Source organism: Aspergillus neoniger (assembly GCF_003184625.1).
Source record: "Aspergillus neoniger CBS 115656 unplaced genomic scaffold BO87scaffold_4, whole genome shotgun sequence".
Lineage (NCBI taxonomy): Eukaryota > Fungi > Ascomycota > Eurotiomycetes > Eurotiales > Aspergillaceae > Aspergillus > Aspergillus neoniger.
This window is the reverse complement of record NW_020291132.1, coordinates 839,442-856,172: the sequence shown is the minus strand read 5'-3', so window position 1 is coordinate 856,172 and position 16,731 is coordinate 839,442. Positions and strand designations below refer to the sequence as shown.

At 53.6% G+C, this 16,731-nt stretch overlaps 7 protein-coding genes across 7 annotated transcripts; 1 reads left to right on the top strand and 6 right to left on the bottom strand.

Annotated features, from left to right (window-relative positions):
* Positions 1 to 504: 504 nt before the first annotated feature.
* On the bottom strand, positions 505 to 1,189 carry BO87DRAFT_412932 (uncharacterized protein). The gene is made up of 2 exons (XM_025626537.1): positions 851 to 1,189; positions 505 to 799 (listed from the first exon to the last, which is right to left on the bottom strand). Exons 1-2 carry the CDS (start codon positions 1,101 to 1,103, stop codon positions 705 to 707), a joined length of 348 nt encoding a protein of 115 aa, XP_025483804.1. The 5' UTR covers positions 1,104 to 1,189; the 3' UTR covers positions 505 to 704.
* Positions 1,190 to 1,561: 372 nt separating this feature from the next.
* On the top strand, positions 1,562 to 2,926 carry BO87DRAFT_412931 (uncharacterized protein). Its single transcript, XM_025626536.1, has 2 exons — positions 1,562 to 1,802; positions 1,865 to 2,926. The coding sequence occupies exons 1-2, from the start codon at positions 1,764 to 1,766 to the stop codon at positions 2,885 to 2,887; spliced, it is 1,062 nt and encodes a 353-aa protein (XP_025483803.1). The 5' UTR covers positions 1,562 to 1,763; the 3' UTR covers positions 2,888 to 2,926.
* A 313-nt stretch (positions 2,927 to 3,239) lies between these two features.
* BO87DRAFT_446201 (putative IgE-binding protein) lies at positions 3,240 to 4,116 on the bottom strand (the record flags this gene model as incomplete). Its single annotated transcript, XM_025628203.1, has 3 exons — positions 3,799 to 4,116; positions 3,512 to 3,713; positions 3,240 to 3,370 (listed from the first exon to the last, which is right to left on the bottom strand). Exons 1-3 carry the CDS (start codon positions 4,093 to 4,095, stop codon positions 3,240 to 3,242), a joined length of 630 nt encoding a protein of 209 aa, XP_025483802.1. The 5' UTR covers positions 4,096 to 4,116.
* Positions 4,117 to 4,613: 497 nt separating this feature from the next.
* Positions 4,614 to 5,396, bottom strand: BO87DRAFT_373196 (uncharacterized protein). The gene has a single exon (XM_025622484.1). It carries the CDS (start codon positions 5,316 to 5,318, stop codon positions 4,827 to 4,829), a length of 492 nt encoding a protein of 163 aa, XP_025483801.1. The 5' UTR covers positions 5,319 to 5,396; the 3' UTR covers positions 4,614 to 4,826.
* A 788-nt stretch (positions 5,397 to 6,184) lies between these two features.
* Positions 6,185 to 9,415, bottom strand: BO87DRAFT_300208 (beta-glucosidase; the record flags this gene model as incomplete). The annotated part of the gene is made up of 3 exons (XM_025619123.1): positions 6,185 to 8,619; positions 8,665 to 8,836; positions 8,885 to 9,415. The coding sequence occupies 3 exons, from the start codon at positions 9,413 to 9,415 to the stop codon at positions 6,185 to 6,187; spliced, it is 3,138 nt and encodes a 1,045-aa protein (XP_025483800.1).
* Positions 9,416 to 9,774: 359 nt separating this feature from the next.
* Positions 9,775 to 11,470, bottom strand: BO87DRAFT_300091 (choline transport protein; the record flags this gene model as incomplete). The annotated part of the gene is made up of 3 exons (XM_025619121.1): positions 9,775 to 9,929; positions 10,006 to 10,943; positions 10,989 to 11,470. The coding sequence occupies 3 exons, from the start codon at positions 11,468 to 11,470 to the stop codon at positions 9,775 to 9,777; spliced, it is 1,575 nt and encodes a 524-aa protein (XP_025483799.1).
* A 428-nt stretch (positions 11,471 to 11,898) lies between these two features.
* BO87DRAFT_373194 (putative mRNA-nucleus export ATPase (Elf1)) lies at positions 11,899 to 15,761 on the bottom strand. The gene is made up of 4 exons (XM_025622483.1): positions 13,503 to 15,761; positions 12,888 to 13,454; positions 12,164 to 12,838; positions 11,899 to 12,111 (listed from the first exon to the last, which is right to left on the bottom strand). Exons 1-4 carry the CDS (start codon positions 15,557 to 15,559, stop codon positions 12,057 to 12,059), a joined length of 3,354 nt encoding a protein of 1,117 aa, XP_025483798.1. The 5' UTR covers positions 15,560 to 15,761; the 3' UTR covers positions 11,899 to 12,056.
* Positions 15,762 to 16,731: the final 970 nt, after the last annotated feature.

The following is a 16,731-nucleotide window of genomic DNA, read 5'->3' as shown; positions in this document are numbered from 1 at the left end:
AAAATAAGGTGACAGGGATTCCATATTCACACCGCCATATAACTACTTACTAGTTCAGGTTAGCCAATATACTATATAGACTAAGCACTGCCACACTAGGGGCCAAGAGGAGCGGATCGTTGGCGCAATTCACAGGGCGCAATTGGCGTAGCGCCAACGAGCCCCTTATTTTGACTCATGGGCGAGAAGTCAGCGTTTGTAAGGGGGATGGAGGGCGAGTACAAGGCGAGTCAAGGGTGGCTAGTAGTGGGTGACTAGTTACGAAGCGCCCACAAGGACTCATGAACAATATACCAAGGGGGCGGGCATAGTATGTTTGCAAAGGCTGGGTCGAGCGGGTGCGTGGCCTGAAGCCTATAGGCAGGCGACGCTGTTTCCAGCAGCTTAGGACCATGTAGAAATCAACATGTAGTCAAGAATTTTTATTATCAATTATTATTATATTATTATTTTCGATATTATTCTTTAGATAATAATCAGTCTTCTGCTTTTACATGTCTCTTTAAGTGAAGATAAAAATAAAGATAAAAGAGGCACGAAGTAGCAAGTATTGCACAGGAATGGAAGCAAAGGCTGAAATAGAGGTGGAAGACGCGCCGCTATCTGCACATAGGTACTAACAAAGCCCTCTGGTCTGCCTTTCTCGGAATATCATGTTTCTACATCCATAGCCCTTGTAACAACGCAGTAGGAGCCATCACGCTTCAGACAATCTTCTTGTGTGCCTTGTTGGCAATTGCCAAGGGACTAAGCTGGTCTGGGGATGTTTTGACATCGCTTGCTTCTGACTGGAGTATGGCTTGTCTTGTCAGTGGTACTGGTTCTATTATCCTCTGAAGTGATCACTTACCTGGCCAGACTAGGATGGTGAGAACATTGAAGAAGATCTCATGAAGTTTATCATCAGACGTTGCGTCTAGAATGTCACTAGCGAGGGCTTCTTTCCCGCCGTCCGGTAGCCATTGGAGAGATGCATCTAAGGTTGCTTTCAGCTTGGTCTCGTGGAGTCGTTCCTGGTTGGAGTAGCGGGAGATGCGCTCTCTGGCTTTTTCGATGTCTGGGGACATTCCGGAGAGATCTTGCTGCTGTGCAGAAGAGGACATGCAGGCGGTGGATTGAAAGATTGGGAGGGCCTGGAGCGTCTGAATGGGAGAAGGTGACAATTATTCCCCTGGAAAGTGCCCTGGTGGTCGATTGTGTTGATGTTCGAGCAGACTTTGTGTAACACGTAGGTATGATGCGAACCCAATTAGGCAGCCGCGGAGTTAACCACACTCTACCTTAGACAAGGAAGGAAGATGGCTTTGTCTTGCCTGTATTCCCACAACTTTCTCACCACAGAGTAATCTTCCATATGGATGCTAATCGTGTCAAGATGCTCGTGCGTTGATTCTACGGAGATATTCTATTGTTTGCAAGCTGATCTGATTCACAATTCCGCATTTCTCATATTCAACGATCAAGATGCAGATATCCAGAACATTCTATGTTTCTCTCAGGAGCTTGGAGTTGGTGAATGCAAGAAGCTCACCAGCAGCTTGGATTTCTCGGCAATCACCGAGAAGTAAGTGATCATGAAGAGTCACTTGTGACATCTGCTGAAAAGTGGTATAAATGCTTCTCTCTCCACTTATACACCAACCGTATATACTGGTCAAGATACAGAAGACCGCGAGACGAACTCTTGCTACAGTGATCAGAATCACATTCTCCTGCCTGATTTAATTTCAACAGAATTTAGTTTAAACCCCAGTACTACAGACATGACACCACCTCACTGCCCCAACTGCGGTTGTTTCAAGGTATGGTCAGATCACTTCACCTGTATATTCTCGTTCGATTCGTGAACTAATCACAATGACAGAGATATAACACGGAGGAAAGTGACTGCACCCATTGTATCAAGCGGAGCATCGACTGCGTGAACCCTCCAGGTGAATGCAAGCCAGGCAGACGACGAGAGCATTGCGCTGAGCAGAGCAGCAGCAATATTCTGTCGACTCCAGCCCCAGCTGATTTCATCAACCACCATCCTGCTTCCCATCTCTCTTCTCCAATAATCGAAAGATCAATACTCGCCCAAACACCCTCCGAGTACGAGCCAGAAGAACAGCCTGAACCTCTACTATATTCCTCGTGGGATCCAGAAAGTGCTACGAAGTCTCCAGTCCAGGCTCGCACTTCAATTCAGTCAAATGCATACAGCGAGTACCCAACGGAGTATCTCCTGTCCAGCGGACCAGCTGCCGGCTCAGACTCCAAATACCTGCACGGCTATCATAGTGGACCCTTTCAAGGGTATGCCGAATGCATCAACAAGTCACGCGAGGAAACAGTAGAGCCCACAAATCCGGACCCTCAAAACGCGGCGGACCCTACTGGAGCCAATGACACCTTAAGCTGCGCAGGGTTTGTTTACATGCTTGAGCATTACACCAATTACAGGCCAGAAGTGGACATAATAGTGAGAACGACGGAACACTCCATTAACGTAGTAGGTAGACTTCTGGAAGCGGAGGAGGAAAATCGCAGCCTAACCCTTCTGATGCTGACTTATACGACCCTTGCCCACATTGTGACCCTTTACGAGAGCGTTGTAGCCCAGATGCCTCTACCAGTCTTCGAAGCGACAAGTGCCTCGACCGGTGGCATGCCAGCATTGAAGTATAGGCTGCAAGAAGAAACCGACAAGCTGGCAGACGATCTGCGGGAACAGATCGGCCAATGTTCTCAGCTGGTGGGGATTCTACACACTCGGCTAATCAACCCAAGTGATCCTATTAGCACCTATCGTCGACTGACACATGCTCTCCAAATCAGACTGCAATCACTTTTGGGAAGGAGTCTAACATTCGGATCAGCACCGTCTGATAGCTGTACGAATTAGACAGGATGGTCTGTCAAGGGTAGTTGAGAGCATTACGACAGAGGAATATGGAATGAATACATTGGTTTCACACGAATACTCTTGCCATGTTAAATGCATGATACATTACTATCATACTTCATCCTAACGAAAATCATTCCTATCGTGAACCACCATATAACCGAATAAACAAAATAAATGCATGCATTTTCAATACCAACAAACAAACAAACCAATGAACTCACCAGTAACTACCGCCACCACCACCACACTATCCTCGTCCATCCCAACCCTTATACAAACTGACTAATCCCCTTTTCGAACCCCAACCATAATACAATCCCCACCCCACCCCTTAGATTAAAAACAAAGATCAAATATACTCCCAAGCCCCCACACTCGCATTCCTCCCCCACGCCCTCGCCCCAAACCCAAGACACTCATTAACATTCCCCCCCGGCACAGTCGCATTCTTCCAATTGACATACACAATCCACCTACCGCCTCCCGCCCCAGGAGTCGCAGACGGACTCACCGACGGACTTACATACGACGAAGAAGGCGTCCCAGAATGCTTGCTCGGCGTAGGCGTTGAACTCGGCTTCGGCGTACTCGACGACCCACCGGGCACACTACTACTACTACTACCTCCTCCGCCTTTCACAGGACAAGCAATGAACCCACCCGGAGAGCCCGTGTAATTCCAGCTGCCGTATGGTGTGCCGGGCGTGTAGCTGAATGGGCCGGTTGAGGAGCCCGGGGGCATGTAGGCGGAGTGTGGGGCTGTGAAGGAGAGGGCGCCGGTTGAGAGGATATAGATTTGTTGGCCGCCGGGGACGGAGACGGACTGGTGGTTGAGGTCCCCGGAGGGGGTGGTGTTAGTTAGGTGTTTGGATTGGGGGATGGGGATGGGGTGGGGATGGGGTACGTACCAGGCCATTATCACCGATGATAATGGTCTCGTTTCCTGGGGGACATTCGCCTTCGGAGGCGACGCCGGGTGGACAGTAGGAGGAGGTGCGGCCGCCGAGGTAGAAGCGGCCTGAGAAGATGGTTAGGGCGAGGTTGTTGATTGGGGAGTTGGAGCGGTAGGCGGTTACGGTGAAGGAGGAGGTGGAGGAGGAGGTGTCTTCATCGGAGGAAGAGGAGGATGAGGTGGAGGGTTCTTGGGTGTAGGATGGGGTGGGGAGGAGGGTGAGGGCGGTTAGGAGGAGGGTTAGGAGGTTCATTGTTCGTTTTCTTCGTTTGGCGTCTTTGGAGATGGGATGAAGTGTGGTGTGAAAAATGGTAGTATAAGTTGGGATAGGGCTTTCTTATACAAATATCTATGGTAGTCTTGTTGATATGACCGTCATTGAGATCATCCGGAGAAGTATTCCACTGGGTTGGTGGTGCAGTTGGACGGGGTAGGGTTGGGTCGGGAGGTATTCCCGCAGCGGGGATGTACTTGGTGCTGCAGAGATGGATATGAGCTCATGGTTATGTTGAGCGGTAGAAGAGACTCGATGACTTATTGTAGGTGCTGTTGGGACAGTGGGATCAAAGCTAATTAGCATAGCTGATTCTATGCCATGTGATACTCTATATGGTGGAATATCTTCCTTGAAGAAACCCTAACTACCTCATTCTAAAGGGTCGAAACCGGCTTGTACCTTATGTATTACTCCTCGATCCACTTAATAACGTGATAAATCCATTCTCATTACTGGCAGTCTGGTTTAAATGGACGATCACACCAAGCACACTAAGAACAACAAGATATCTGACCCAATTTCTTCCTCCCGTCAAGTCACCAATAAATACCAAGTAAAAGGATTTGAACTGCTATCTATGGCTCCTCATTCCCAAAATATCAGCAGTGAGTAATAGTTCCTCCCATCCAAATTCACGCCGTCCACCTCACGTATTCCACATCCATCATCCACCTATCCCATCCTATCCCATCCCATCCTGTCCCATCTCAGCATATCCTTCTCCCCGAAAATACCAAACCACCATTACCACCACCAAGACAACTGAGAATGAAAATCCCAACGCACAACAACAACCACAAATAAAACACCCCATTGAACTTATCCACAAGAACCTCAAACCTCCTCTCCAACTCTTTCAACTCGCTACCATCCGAATACACCCTTGGATTCAATCTAAGGACCAACCAATTACTGCCCCGACATTTCCCATATTTTTCCCTGATCTGTTGCATCTTACGAACCAACTCCTGAGCACACTCCTTCAACTTCTTCGCCGTTGCGAGGCCACGAACACCCCAGTCCCTCTCCAGCCTATCCAGACAGTAAATCCAATCACCGACGGAATCCTCCGTCGTGTCTTTATCCTCAACAAGATCCTTGACCTTGTTGAAATTCTCCTTTCCTCCCCGGAAGAGGCCAATCTCAACGAGGAACTGTAAACCGGTTAGGAAAAAGGTGGCGTCGTTTATTCCTGACATGGTAGGTATGCAAAGAAAGGGAAAAGAACGAGAGCCAAAGAGCAGTGAGAAGAGCAAAGGTACCAAGACCAGAATGACTCGAATAGTGTGATAAAGACCTAAAGAAACTACATCTACAACAACCTATTTCGAGGGCATTCATATACTCCAGAGCATCTCCCTCGACGCGTCCTGGTCTCCCGTTCTCGCACGCCGACCCACTCTGCTGGGATCACTTTTGCACTCCTGTCCAATAGACGCGACTTGGGAGCGTGCGAAGCGCGCAGTGCGGGCGCAGGAAACCCCGTGGAAAAAACCAATCAGTTCATGTAGTTATAACAGGGGGGGGAGAGAGAGATTGAACGAATCATACTAGGACACACAACTTCACGTCCTAAACCGAAAAGGGTTAGGGGCGAGAGCCGTGTAATGGGCTTGCTCTCACCATGATGATGATGCGCGTTGCACTGCCCCGCAGCCCACGGTGAGGCTTGGGTAGAGTAGGTAGTTGTGCTTTCTCGCGCTTGTCATGGCAGTTGCGCTGTGTTTGTGTCGTAAGACGGTGGAGTATCCGTCGGTGGTCTTGTGTGAGGGCCTTTTTATTGCATCGATTTTAGAGTGTTAGATGTTAGTTGTGATAAGGAAAGTGGTATCTTCGTTGATAGGGTGTAATAATAATGCCGGAATATGTGTTGCTTGTTCAGGTGGGTTCAGTCTTCTCTTTCCAAGTGCCCCGCTTACTGACGATGGTTCAGCATGGAGAGAAACGAAGTAGCAGTAGGCCAAAGCCTGGAATACAACTATAAGCGCATCTGGGATCTGCAAGTTCCTTCAAAATCATTGATAGCAAATCTATATGTACATGAAAATCTAATAATACTCCAAATCTAATAGTATCCTCGCAACGGGAGATTTCTCGAACTCTGCCCTACCCAAATCTCAAAATCTCCGTCCGGCATCACCCAATTCTGCTGCCGCACACTCCAATAGCTCAGATCCTTTCGACTAAGACTCATCGACACTGTCTGCGCTTCACCTGGCTCCAGGGCCACCTTGGTAAAGTTCCGCAGCACACGCACCGGAAAGTCGATCTTCTCCGGCACCCGCTCGATCTTTGTCTTGCTAGGGCTCCGATCGTGCACCTCCACCCAGTCGCCCTCCTCGGTCACCTCCTCTGGGAAGGAGACATACATCTGCACTACGGTCTGACCAGACCGGGGTCCCGTGTTGCGGACCTGCACTTCCACGTTCGCCATCTCCTCGAACAGAGACGGGTTGCCGCCCAAGCCACCGCCGGCTTGTGATGGTGTCCGCGGCTTGTCGTAGCCGATCGGGTAGTGTGTGTAGTTTGCGGGATCAGTGCCATCTAGAGATGGCAGGTAGGGATAGATATATTTGCTAATAACGTTGAATCCTGGTGGGAAGAAGAATGATTCGTTGCGCGGCGGTTCAAGATCGTACGATGGGGGAGAAATCATGGCTGGAGGCCTCGACGCAGGCAGCCGCGACTTCGACTGCAAGGCGTTCACCTGCAGTTCGGCCAACTCGAACGTAGCGTAAGACAACCCATAGCCAAACTCGAATCGTGGAGTGATATTGTGGCGGTCGAAATAACGGTGGTCAATGTACAGACCATCTGTAAAGTCCACCTGGGGGACCGGTGCATTGGGCTCGTACAGCACTTGCGCTCCCGGCCCGTAGTCGGCGAGCCTCTTGCCCACCGTGTATGGCAGCCGGCCGCTGGCATCGACCTCCCCGAACAGCACGTCCACCAGAGCGTTGCCACTTTCCTGTCCGGGCAGATGCGCGAACAGGACGGCGGCGACGCCCGGAAGGTCAATCCAAGACTCAACGACCACCGGGCCCACGGCGTGCACCACCACCACAGTCGGCCCGCCACAGTTGTTGGCTACCGTCTTGATCAGCGAATCGCCGCCCTTTTGCAGAAAGAGGTTGCTGCGGTCGCCGTTAATGCCACCCGAAGAGATGTAACCCTCGCCGGAGTCAGCGTTCGCAAACACCAGACATAGATCTCGGTCGGCAGCATCGGCGGGCATCACGGCATTCCGCATGTACGAGTGCATGTCGATCTCGGTGGCCCAGGCGGTATTCAGAGCGTCGATAGGACTGATCAGGTAGGGAAACTCTACCGTTCCACTACCCCAGCCCATGGCCAGAGTACCCTGGTTGCAGCCCCGGTCTGGGCAGGCGTTGGGTCCTCCAGCCGGTCCGGCGTCGTCGCCATACACGCCCACCCGAAAGGGACCACCGGATGGGCTCACTGGCCGGCGGGACAATGGCAGTGTGTTCTGGTCATTCTTCACCATCACGATGCCTTCCGCCGCCACCTTGCGAGCAATGATGGAGTGTGCATTCTCGCCTTCGCCCTGTGCATTAATAAACCGGTTCACGATACCGTAGGCCTCGTCATCCGGCGACCCTTGGTGCAGCCATCCGACCTCATCGTTGGTCCACGAGGAAAAGGTAGGCCCGCCATCACCGTCCGGAGCAGGCCGAGGCCACAAGTCCTGGCCAAGATGGTACCAGGAAGCCACAATGCGGGTCACCATGTCGTTCAACCGGTCCATGGGGACAGAGGTGTTCAACACTGCGCGAGTCAATTCCGGTCCCCACAAGGACCTTCCGTCCGCCCAGTGGAGTCCATCACCCGGCATACTCATGTCCAGACCCCCTAGGGCGCTGTTGATACCTGACCGCTGGGCCAACCAGTCCGACTGCACGAATCCCTGGAAGCCCATCTCGTCCTTCAGAATACCGTTCAGCAGCTTGCTGTTCTCACAAGCATGGCTGTTGTTCACCATCTGGTACGCACACATGACGCTGGCCACATCAGCCCGGATACTCTCGGCAAACGGCCAGGCAAACACCTCGTGCAAAGCACGGTCGCCGACGTTGGACGACATGGCTGAGGGGATTCCCCACTCATTTGGCTGCCGAAAATGTTCTTGCTCGTTCAAAATGTAATGTTTGGCAGTGGCCATGACGCCGTTGCTCTGGATGCCGCGAATGGTCTCCGCCGCGGCGACACCCTGCAGCACAGGGTCCGAGCCAAACGACTCCCAATTGCGACCGCCCGCTGGCATCATGCCGAGGGAGCCCATCGACGGGCCCAGCAACACGTTGACGCCCTTTATGCGAGCCTCCTCTCCCAGAGCCGCACCGCGCTGTCGGATCAGATCTCGGTTCCAGGTCGCTCCTGTTGTAATACCGGCAGGGAAGGCAGAGATGAGGTCGGCGTAACGCAATCCGAGGGGACCGTCCTGTAGACACAGCGAGGGAAACTTGACCAGATCGGCGGAGCCTGAGCAGTTAGTAACCATCATCGGTAGCCTTCAACCAGACATACCTGTATTCCCGACACAAAGTCCCATTTGCCATCCAATGCCGGTAGTGATGTTGATCTTCTCGATGAGGGTCATCTGGCTGACCAGTGCCTCCGCCTTCCTATAATCCTCCGCCCATTCTTCGAGCGCGCCTCCCTTTGGGGTAGGAAACCAAGACTCCGCCGGCATCATATCCTACAGACATCAGCATCACACCCACTAAGTCAAGTATGCCAAACGAACCCGTTCAAACTCATCTTCCGACCAAGCCAAATTCAAGAATGCCCAGACCATCATACCCAGTGCGACGAAAATAACGACCAGCGTCCGCCACAACCATCGAGAATAATAGTATGCCCGCCATCCGGTGCGGGGGGTATGTCTCCGGAAAGAGGAAGTTCTCCGGTGATGTCCCTTCTTCTTCACGGTGTAATCTCCATCGTCGCTGTCATCAGTGAGCTCGTACTGTCTCGCCGCTGCCAGTAGCTCTTGTTCCGCCTCGGTAATGCTATCCAGGTATGCTTCGACATCGGTGGAACGGCGGTTAGCGTAGGCGGAGGCCTCGTTGGACCTCTTGGCGTTGTCAACGCGGCGGAGCTTTATGCGGGAGTCCTCATCGAGGTCTGGATCGGAGAGGTCGGAGAGGGTAAAGGTTTCGGAGTAGCGGCGGTCATCTTGGACCTCTTCGGGGATAGATTCATGTAGGGGGGTGTAGCGTTGTTGCTGGGAGGATTTCCTGCCGGAGGAAGAGTTGTCCCGAAAGGGGAGCGGCATGGTGCCTTACGGGGATAGGAGCATTGGAATAGATTCCAGATTCGAGAGGAAGCAAGGGGAGAAAGAAAGAAAAAGAAGAAGGGACCAGGCCAGGAGGGAGAAAGGGGAGATTGCGATGGCGAGAGTGTGGATGGGGATGGCCAGACGTGGAGAAAGCTGGGCGCAAAGAGTAATGATACGAGCCATCATTTCAAGGCACCCGCCCCGCGGTTGGCCAATCACGATGGCGTCCATCTGATGGCTTACGACGTTGCGGGCCGATCATGATCTGGACCGTACTTTTGCTGGGACCCTGACTTGGAATTATCTATACTGAGCAGAATGTTGACGCCAATAGATACATCGAAGTGAACATATAGCTAGTAGTGGTTATAATCCGCTTGAGTGAGAGTCGCCTCCGCCGCCTCCATGTGTCGCGCCGTCTGTCCCCGGAAGGACCGGCGTCCCCGCAACACCCAATCCAGGGCAATCAGCACTGCAACTACCCCATATACTGCAGAAACATAGTTCATATCTAGTAGTAGTAGTCGTCGAGTTAGTAGTTATTTCAAGGCAAATGGATGAGGGAGTGTTGCTCGGGGGTGGCTTACTGCCCGTGGTAACCGGATATACCGAAGGGAAGGAATATATAACCAGGCAGAACAAGGTCCATGCTAGAACCACAATATTACACACCAAGCCGAGTCTCCCCAGCCAGAAGGGACCGTGCTTGAGATTATTCCGACCACGCCACAGCAAGCAGACAATCGGCACCACGTACGAGGCATAGAGTAACACAATGCACGCAGTGACCATGCTGTTGAAGGCGGTCGACGAACCAAGGTACAGCAGCCCCAGAAGACCCACTATGAAGCAGCTCACGCTGTGCGCATTTAGTGGCACATCCAGCGTGGGATGAACCTGGGAGAGAAACGATGACATGGGTAGGCCTCGATCTCGTGCAAAGGACCAGCATAGGCGGGATTGCCAGGTATGACAGGCAATTTGGCATCCGATACCGGTGACAAAAAGCAACGTCTCGAGCACAATGGCGCCGGCTTTGTTCTGCAAGGCTTGGTAATACAGAGCGAGGATGGGCACGCCGGTCGGAGTATTGAGTATCTCATCGAGGTTGTTCAGGCTGAAAAACATGGAGATGCAGTAGGTCCACGACGTGAGAAAGCCAATCAATACGGTACAGAGGATCGCAATGGGTATGCTACGTTCAGGCTGCCCGACTTCCTCGGCCAAATGAGTGGCCGAGTCAAGACAAGCGAATATCCAGTTGGGATTGATTAAACCCACGAGGAATGCAATCCCGTCAGAGGGCCAACCCGTCGAGTTGACAAAGTGAGCGAAGACGAATTCAGCCGACCCGTGTGTAGGAGCTGCCGCAGGAACGGTGATCAGGATGACAACGAACGAGATTAGGGAGATGTATAGGGTTGTGGTGGCCACGGTGGGAAGCACTTTGCCGACGCAATTAAACAGGTAGGAGAAGAAGTTGACTAGCTGGTAGGCTACCACGGAATGCCATGGTTGAGGAGTACTACACCGTCAGCAAGTTGCTGTCCAATCTTGAATCGAAACATACAAGTCCGGATGTGTTAGCTGCCACATGCCAACACCAGCAGAGGCCAAGCTTAAAGCGACACTGGCGCAGGTAAAGATGGCGCCCGCCCAAGCCAACCAGCCGGTCAGATAGGATGCGAAAGAGGCATACTTCCTCGGTGCCAGCTCACTGGCCCAAAAGTATTGACCACCTGCGTTGGGCATGGCCGATGCCAATTCGGACAGGCTGACTCCAACGCAGGTCGAAACGAAAGCGATCCACGGGATGCCATAGATAGTCAACACGGTGCCTCCAGAGTTGATGCCTGTGATCAAGGACGCGGAGATACCGAACCACGAGTTTGCCAGGGAGAAGGCGACCCCGAGGAGAGACAGCACGGAGAAGTTCCGCTGCATGTCCTGGGTATAGCCCATCTCCGCCAGCCTTCTCGCGTCATCGTCGAGGTGTGCAGAATTGTCGCTGGCCGGACTGACTGCGGACACGTTGGCCTTGGGTCGCTCCATATTTTCGTGAGTGTATTTTGGTTGTTCTGGGGTAAAAAGTCATTTCATGTGCGGGGAAGGGGATGGAAATAGTCGCGTGGGCTGCGAGGGGAACAATAGCAGCGTAGTATGCAGGCGTTGCAGCTGCATTGGCCACCCGCCGATCTCGTCGGATGATCGAGAAACACAGCCAGTTGCATGAGGGGGATAACAATCTGTCGGTCAGCTCCGGAGACCCCGAGGTCGCCAAGGACGTGAGCGAGGCCGTACTGAGCATCCCCGCTTTCATTGGCAAGGTTGTGCCCCGACTTCACGATGAGATCACCAGCCTGTGCAGAAACAAAGAGTTGCACACAGGAACAGCAAGTAGCAGCGGGGACGCACAGGCACGTGGACACACGTGGTAACACAACATCGAACTATTTGTTTACTATCGATTTGAGACGAAAGTCATGTGCAAAAAGTTCATTCAGAGCAAGTCTACATCTATATACTCGTCAAGCCTCATTAATCAAGCAATAAACCAGCCGTCTATAAGGAACCAAAGCCAGAACATGTCTAATCACACCGCTGCCGATGCAAACAAAATCATAACTTAACAATGCATTTACTCCTCGTCATCAGTATCCGGGGGCTTGGGGGTGCCCTTGGGCGATTGGAGCCTGCGAGAGTCAGTAAGGGAGAAGTACTTTAAGACAAGAGAGTGAGACATACCATTCAAGATGACGGAGACGGCGGCGGGCCTCACGTTCCTTCAACTGAGCACGGGTGAGCTTCTTCTTCTTCTTAGCCTTGAACTTCAGCTCGCCCTGCTCCTCCGCTCCCGAGTTGACGGCCGAGGCAGCCGCACTCGTGGCAGTGGAGTTGACGGCCGTGCTGCCAGGCTGAGGAGAGCTGGCAGCGCTGTCCTCGAACCGGTCGAGCGAGATGGCGGTGTTGGTGCGAGAGACGATGCGACCGTCGGCGACGTGCAGCTGCTCGGGGCAGAGAGCGCCCACGAACTCTTCATTGTGAGAGATCATGACGACACCACCCTTGAAGTCACGGATGGCCACAGCCAATCCACCCAGGGAGTCACGGTCCAAGAAGTTAGTCGGCTCGTCCAGGACGAGCAAGTGAGGGTTGTTCCACATAGCACCGGCCAACACGACCTTAACCTTTTGACCACCGGACAGACCGGAGATTTCGTTGTGGTTGGCAATCTCGGGATCCAGACCGATGTCCTCAAAGTGTTTCGAGATGACCTTGGGGTCGAGCACACGGAAACCAAGACCCTCGCGCGACGCCTCGTGGTCGTCGAACTCTTGGACGAGCTTGAAGAAGCCGAGGTTGAGCAGGGTCTCACGGGAGATCATGGTGTTGTGCTTGGGAAGCAGGCCAACCCATTTACTGCATAAATTAGCGATGAACAGTGTTAAAAGATCCGATGAATACTTACACTTCATACTGGAAGGACTTCTTCCACTTCTGGCGACCCATGAGCGCCTCAATACGGCGAGGTCCACGGCCATCGCCCAGGTCGACCGGCTTCGCCAGCTGAGCCTTGTCTTCCTCGGTGAGGATACGGGTCTGCTTGAGGTACACCTCGCGATCGTCACCGTTGGCGTAACGCCACTGAAGGTACTGGCTGGGGGTCTTTTCCAGGTGCATCTCGACGTGCTCCAGGGCGTGCTGCTTGATGTAACCGATACGCAAGTTGGGGTGCTTCTCGACCTTACCGGTCTGAGGGATGGTTTCACCCGTAAGCATCTTGATGAAGGTCGATTTACCGGCACCGTTACCACCAATGATGGCAACACGGGACGACAGAGTCAGAGACAGGGACGCATCACTCAGAGAAGGCTTGCTGGCGCCGGGGTAGGTGTAAGTGCAGTTGGTCATGCGGAGGATGGCACGAGTATTGGACTTGATACCAGCCAGAATACCGGGTGGAGGGAACTTGAATTGAACGATGCTAGCCGAGAGGGTGTAGTAACTCTTGGCCTCGGGCTTGACCTTGACGAAACTGTCTTCTGTTAGTGTGATGTATACATCAACGACACGGAGTACTTACTCAGCCAAGTTACCCTTGTAGCAGACCAGCTTCTTCTGTTCGTAGTGGTAGATATCCGTGCAGACTTCATCGAGGAAGCCGGAGTCGTGAGAGACGATCAAACTGGTGATATCAGTGTGCTTCTTTAGGTACTCCTGGAGCCACTTGACGTTGGCCACATCCAAGTGGTTAGTAGGTTCGTCCAGCAGGAGGACATCGGCCTTGCGCAGCATGGCACGAGCCAAAGCGAGCTTCATCTTCCAACCTCCAGACAGGGAGCCCACACGCTGGTTCTGACGGCCCTCGGGACCGTCCGTGAAGCCGAATTCGAGCAACACGCTACGGATGTGCTCCTCGCCTTCGGCAGCAATCATGGGATCCTTGGAGACGTACTCGAAGATGCTCAGATCGGCATCCTCGCCCTGGTTGTGCTCGACGAAGCAGGTACGAACCTCGCTCTGCGGGGGGAAGCCCTCCAGCTTCTCGTTGGCGATACTGCGCATGAGCGTCGATTTACCAGCACCGTTGCGACCGCACAGACCGTAGCGGTGACCCTTCAGCAGACGAAGGTTGGTGTGGGACAGCAGAAGCATACCACCGTAGGCCAGAGAGAAGTTGGCGTTGACGATCTCGACTTCGTTGGGGTCGTCGGGGATGGGCTTGCCGAACTTGCGGTGGTCCTCCTCGACGAAGTGCTCCTGGACGGCGGCAGCGACAGCGTCGTGCTTGTCCTCGTGCAGCAGACCGCGCAGGTACGGGGCAATGCAGGCGGGAATGCGGTCATGCATGCGGCAGTTGACATCCTCGCGAACCATCTCGGCGACATAGTTCTTACCCAGAGCAAACAAGGTGGCGTCCTCAGGGCGGGCCAGGCCGCCGTGCTCCTGGATCTTGGCCTCCAGCACGGCCAGGACTTCCTCCGGGGTGATCTTCACAACCACACCAGCAGCAACATCCTTATCGGCCATAGCCTTCTCGATGACATCCAAGGCACGAGTGGCGAGCTCACGAACTTCGGGCAGGGAGGCACGGTCCTTGACGCGCTGGACACCGGGCTTCAGCTTGGGCAGGAAAGTACGAGCCTCAGCGGGGTCGTGGACAAGCTTGGTGAGGTTCTCCACGACGACGACAGTCTGACGCAGGGTCTCCTGGGGAGTCGTGGGGGCGTTAAGAGAACGCTCGAGCAGAGGCGTGAGCAGAGCGAGGACGGGGGAGGTGACGATGGCGACGAAGGTAGTCTGGGACAGGGCGTGGATGGCCTTCTGCAAGGTCTGCTCGGATGGCTGCTCCATGGTCTTGATCAAAAGGGGAATGCGGGGAGCCACGTCGTCGTTGGACAGAAGAGTAGTGAGAGCATTCATAGCCTTGATGGCCTTCTTAGCGACCTCGTTCTTCAGGTCGTGCATGCCGGATTCGACCAACGGGATCAGATCCTTCAGGGTCTTGCCCATGGCCTCGCGCAAAAGGTCCTTCTCGCGCTCCTCATCCAGGGATCCAGTGCCCATTTGCGACTTGGTAGCCATCTTCTCGATGAGGCTGTAGGCACCGACGAAACCCTGCCATTTGGCTGTGTTCTGGTTGAGATAGGCGGAGAGGGCGGGAAGAAGGGCGTTGACCAAAGCCTCGGGCTTGAGGCAGGCAAACAGCGCATCGATAGCGTACTGAGCAGCATCGCGCACGACAGCACCCTTGTCGGCCAGCAGATCGAGGGCCAGGTTCAGGACACCGCCGTCCTGCAGAAGGAAGACGACTTCGCTCAGAGGGTGTTCGCGGGGGAATCGCTCAAAGAGGGCGCCCAAAATGAGCATGGAACTTTCGCGGAGGGCGCCATTCTTCTTGTCGGTAGCAGCCTTCTTGATCGGGGGCAGGATGTTGTATGTACGGAAACCGGAGCAGCCGACACTCTGGATCAACAGGTTGGTGAGGGCGTAGGAGGCATCGAGCGCCTGCTGAGAGGTCTCAGCCTGAAAGATGGTGTTCAGGATGGAGTTGACCTCATCCGCAGTGGGAGGAACGCCGGAGGGGGTCTTGGAAACGACGGTAGTCATGGCTGGAGTGGGATCTTCAGGATGAGGCATGATATCGTAGGATCTGTGGGTTTGGGGGTTCTGGGCCTCTCACACCGGCCGGGGCGGCGGGCAGGCTGAGAAAAAAAAAAAAAGCGGAAAAGAAAAAGACGAAAAAAAGAAAAGAGACCAAAACTTTTAGTGGGCAATCCTCGGCGAGGATGCGTATAAACAGAGAAACAGAACGGGGTATACAACAAGGAGAAGAAGAAACAAAGAGGGGAGATTTGGGGGAGAGAGGAGAGGAGAGGCGAGGGAAGTTGAAAGGCGAGCGCAAAGAGGAAAAACAAGATGGAGGCGGGGCCGATAACGAGCCTGAGGATTTTTAGGCGGCGGCCCATTGGATCGGGCGGCGATGAAATCTCTGCCTGAGGCGAGGGGCTGACAGCCTATCATCCAGGCACGCGTGGCTGAGCTGTGGCGGTGTTAATCCCTTGCTAGCCTGATATACAAGGTGTCATTCTTATCATTCTCGCCTGAAACCTCAGGTGTCGTTCAGCGTCAGTTTCTGCCTGTATTCCAGCTCCTAATGCCTCAGGCTGCCATAACGCCGCCGTTGCCCGATTGGGCTTACCCCGCACGGGGGCTCCACTCGGCGGACCAAAAATGGAGTCTCGCATCCACTGAGTTGCAACTTGCAATTGGGAGGATCAGCTTCCCCTTCTTCCCTTTGCTTGTCCCGAACATCCATCGTCCCATTCCCATGGCCTTGTGAAGGGAATGCATGGGACAAACTCACTTTCCTGCTCTCTTGGTTGAATCTCCCTCTGCCCCGATGTCGCCTCACCGCAGTCTACGATCGACCCCTCACAGGAGTCCCCCCGAGGCACGGCGACACGGGATCTGCAGCCAAATGGATCTAATTACACCATGATGATAACTAAAGAGGCAGCGCGCGCTCTACTGCACACTACCGATTTAGTCCGACAGCCGGCTCGGTCTCGCATCGGCGGTGAGGATGTGCAACAATTGAGGGTGGATTGACGCTGACTGCTTATTGCTGATTGTGTTGACCATCCGCATGCAGCCGTTCCTTGCCTCGGCTCCTCAACACCGCGGCCAACCGACGGCCACTCGCCCTCCTCCCCGGTGAATTTCTCCTGACTCTGCTTTGTACTCTGCTCTGTGGACATAATCTCTTCTCTCTCTCGTCTTTGCTTGCACATTCAGCCTTCTAGAACTCT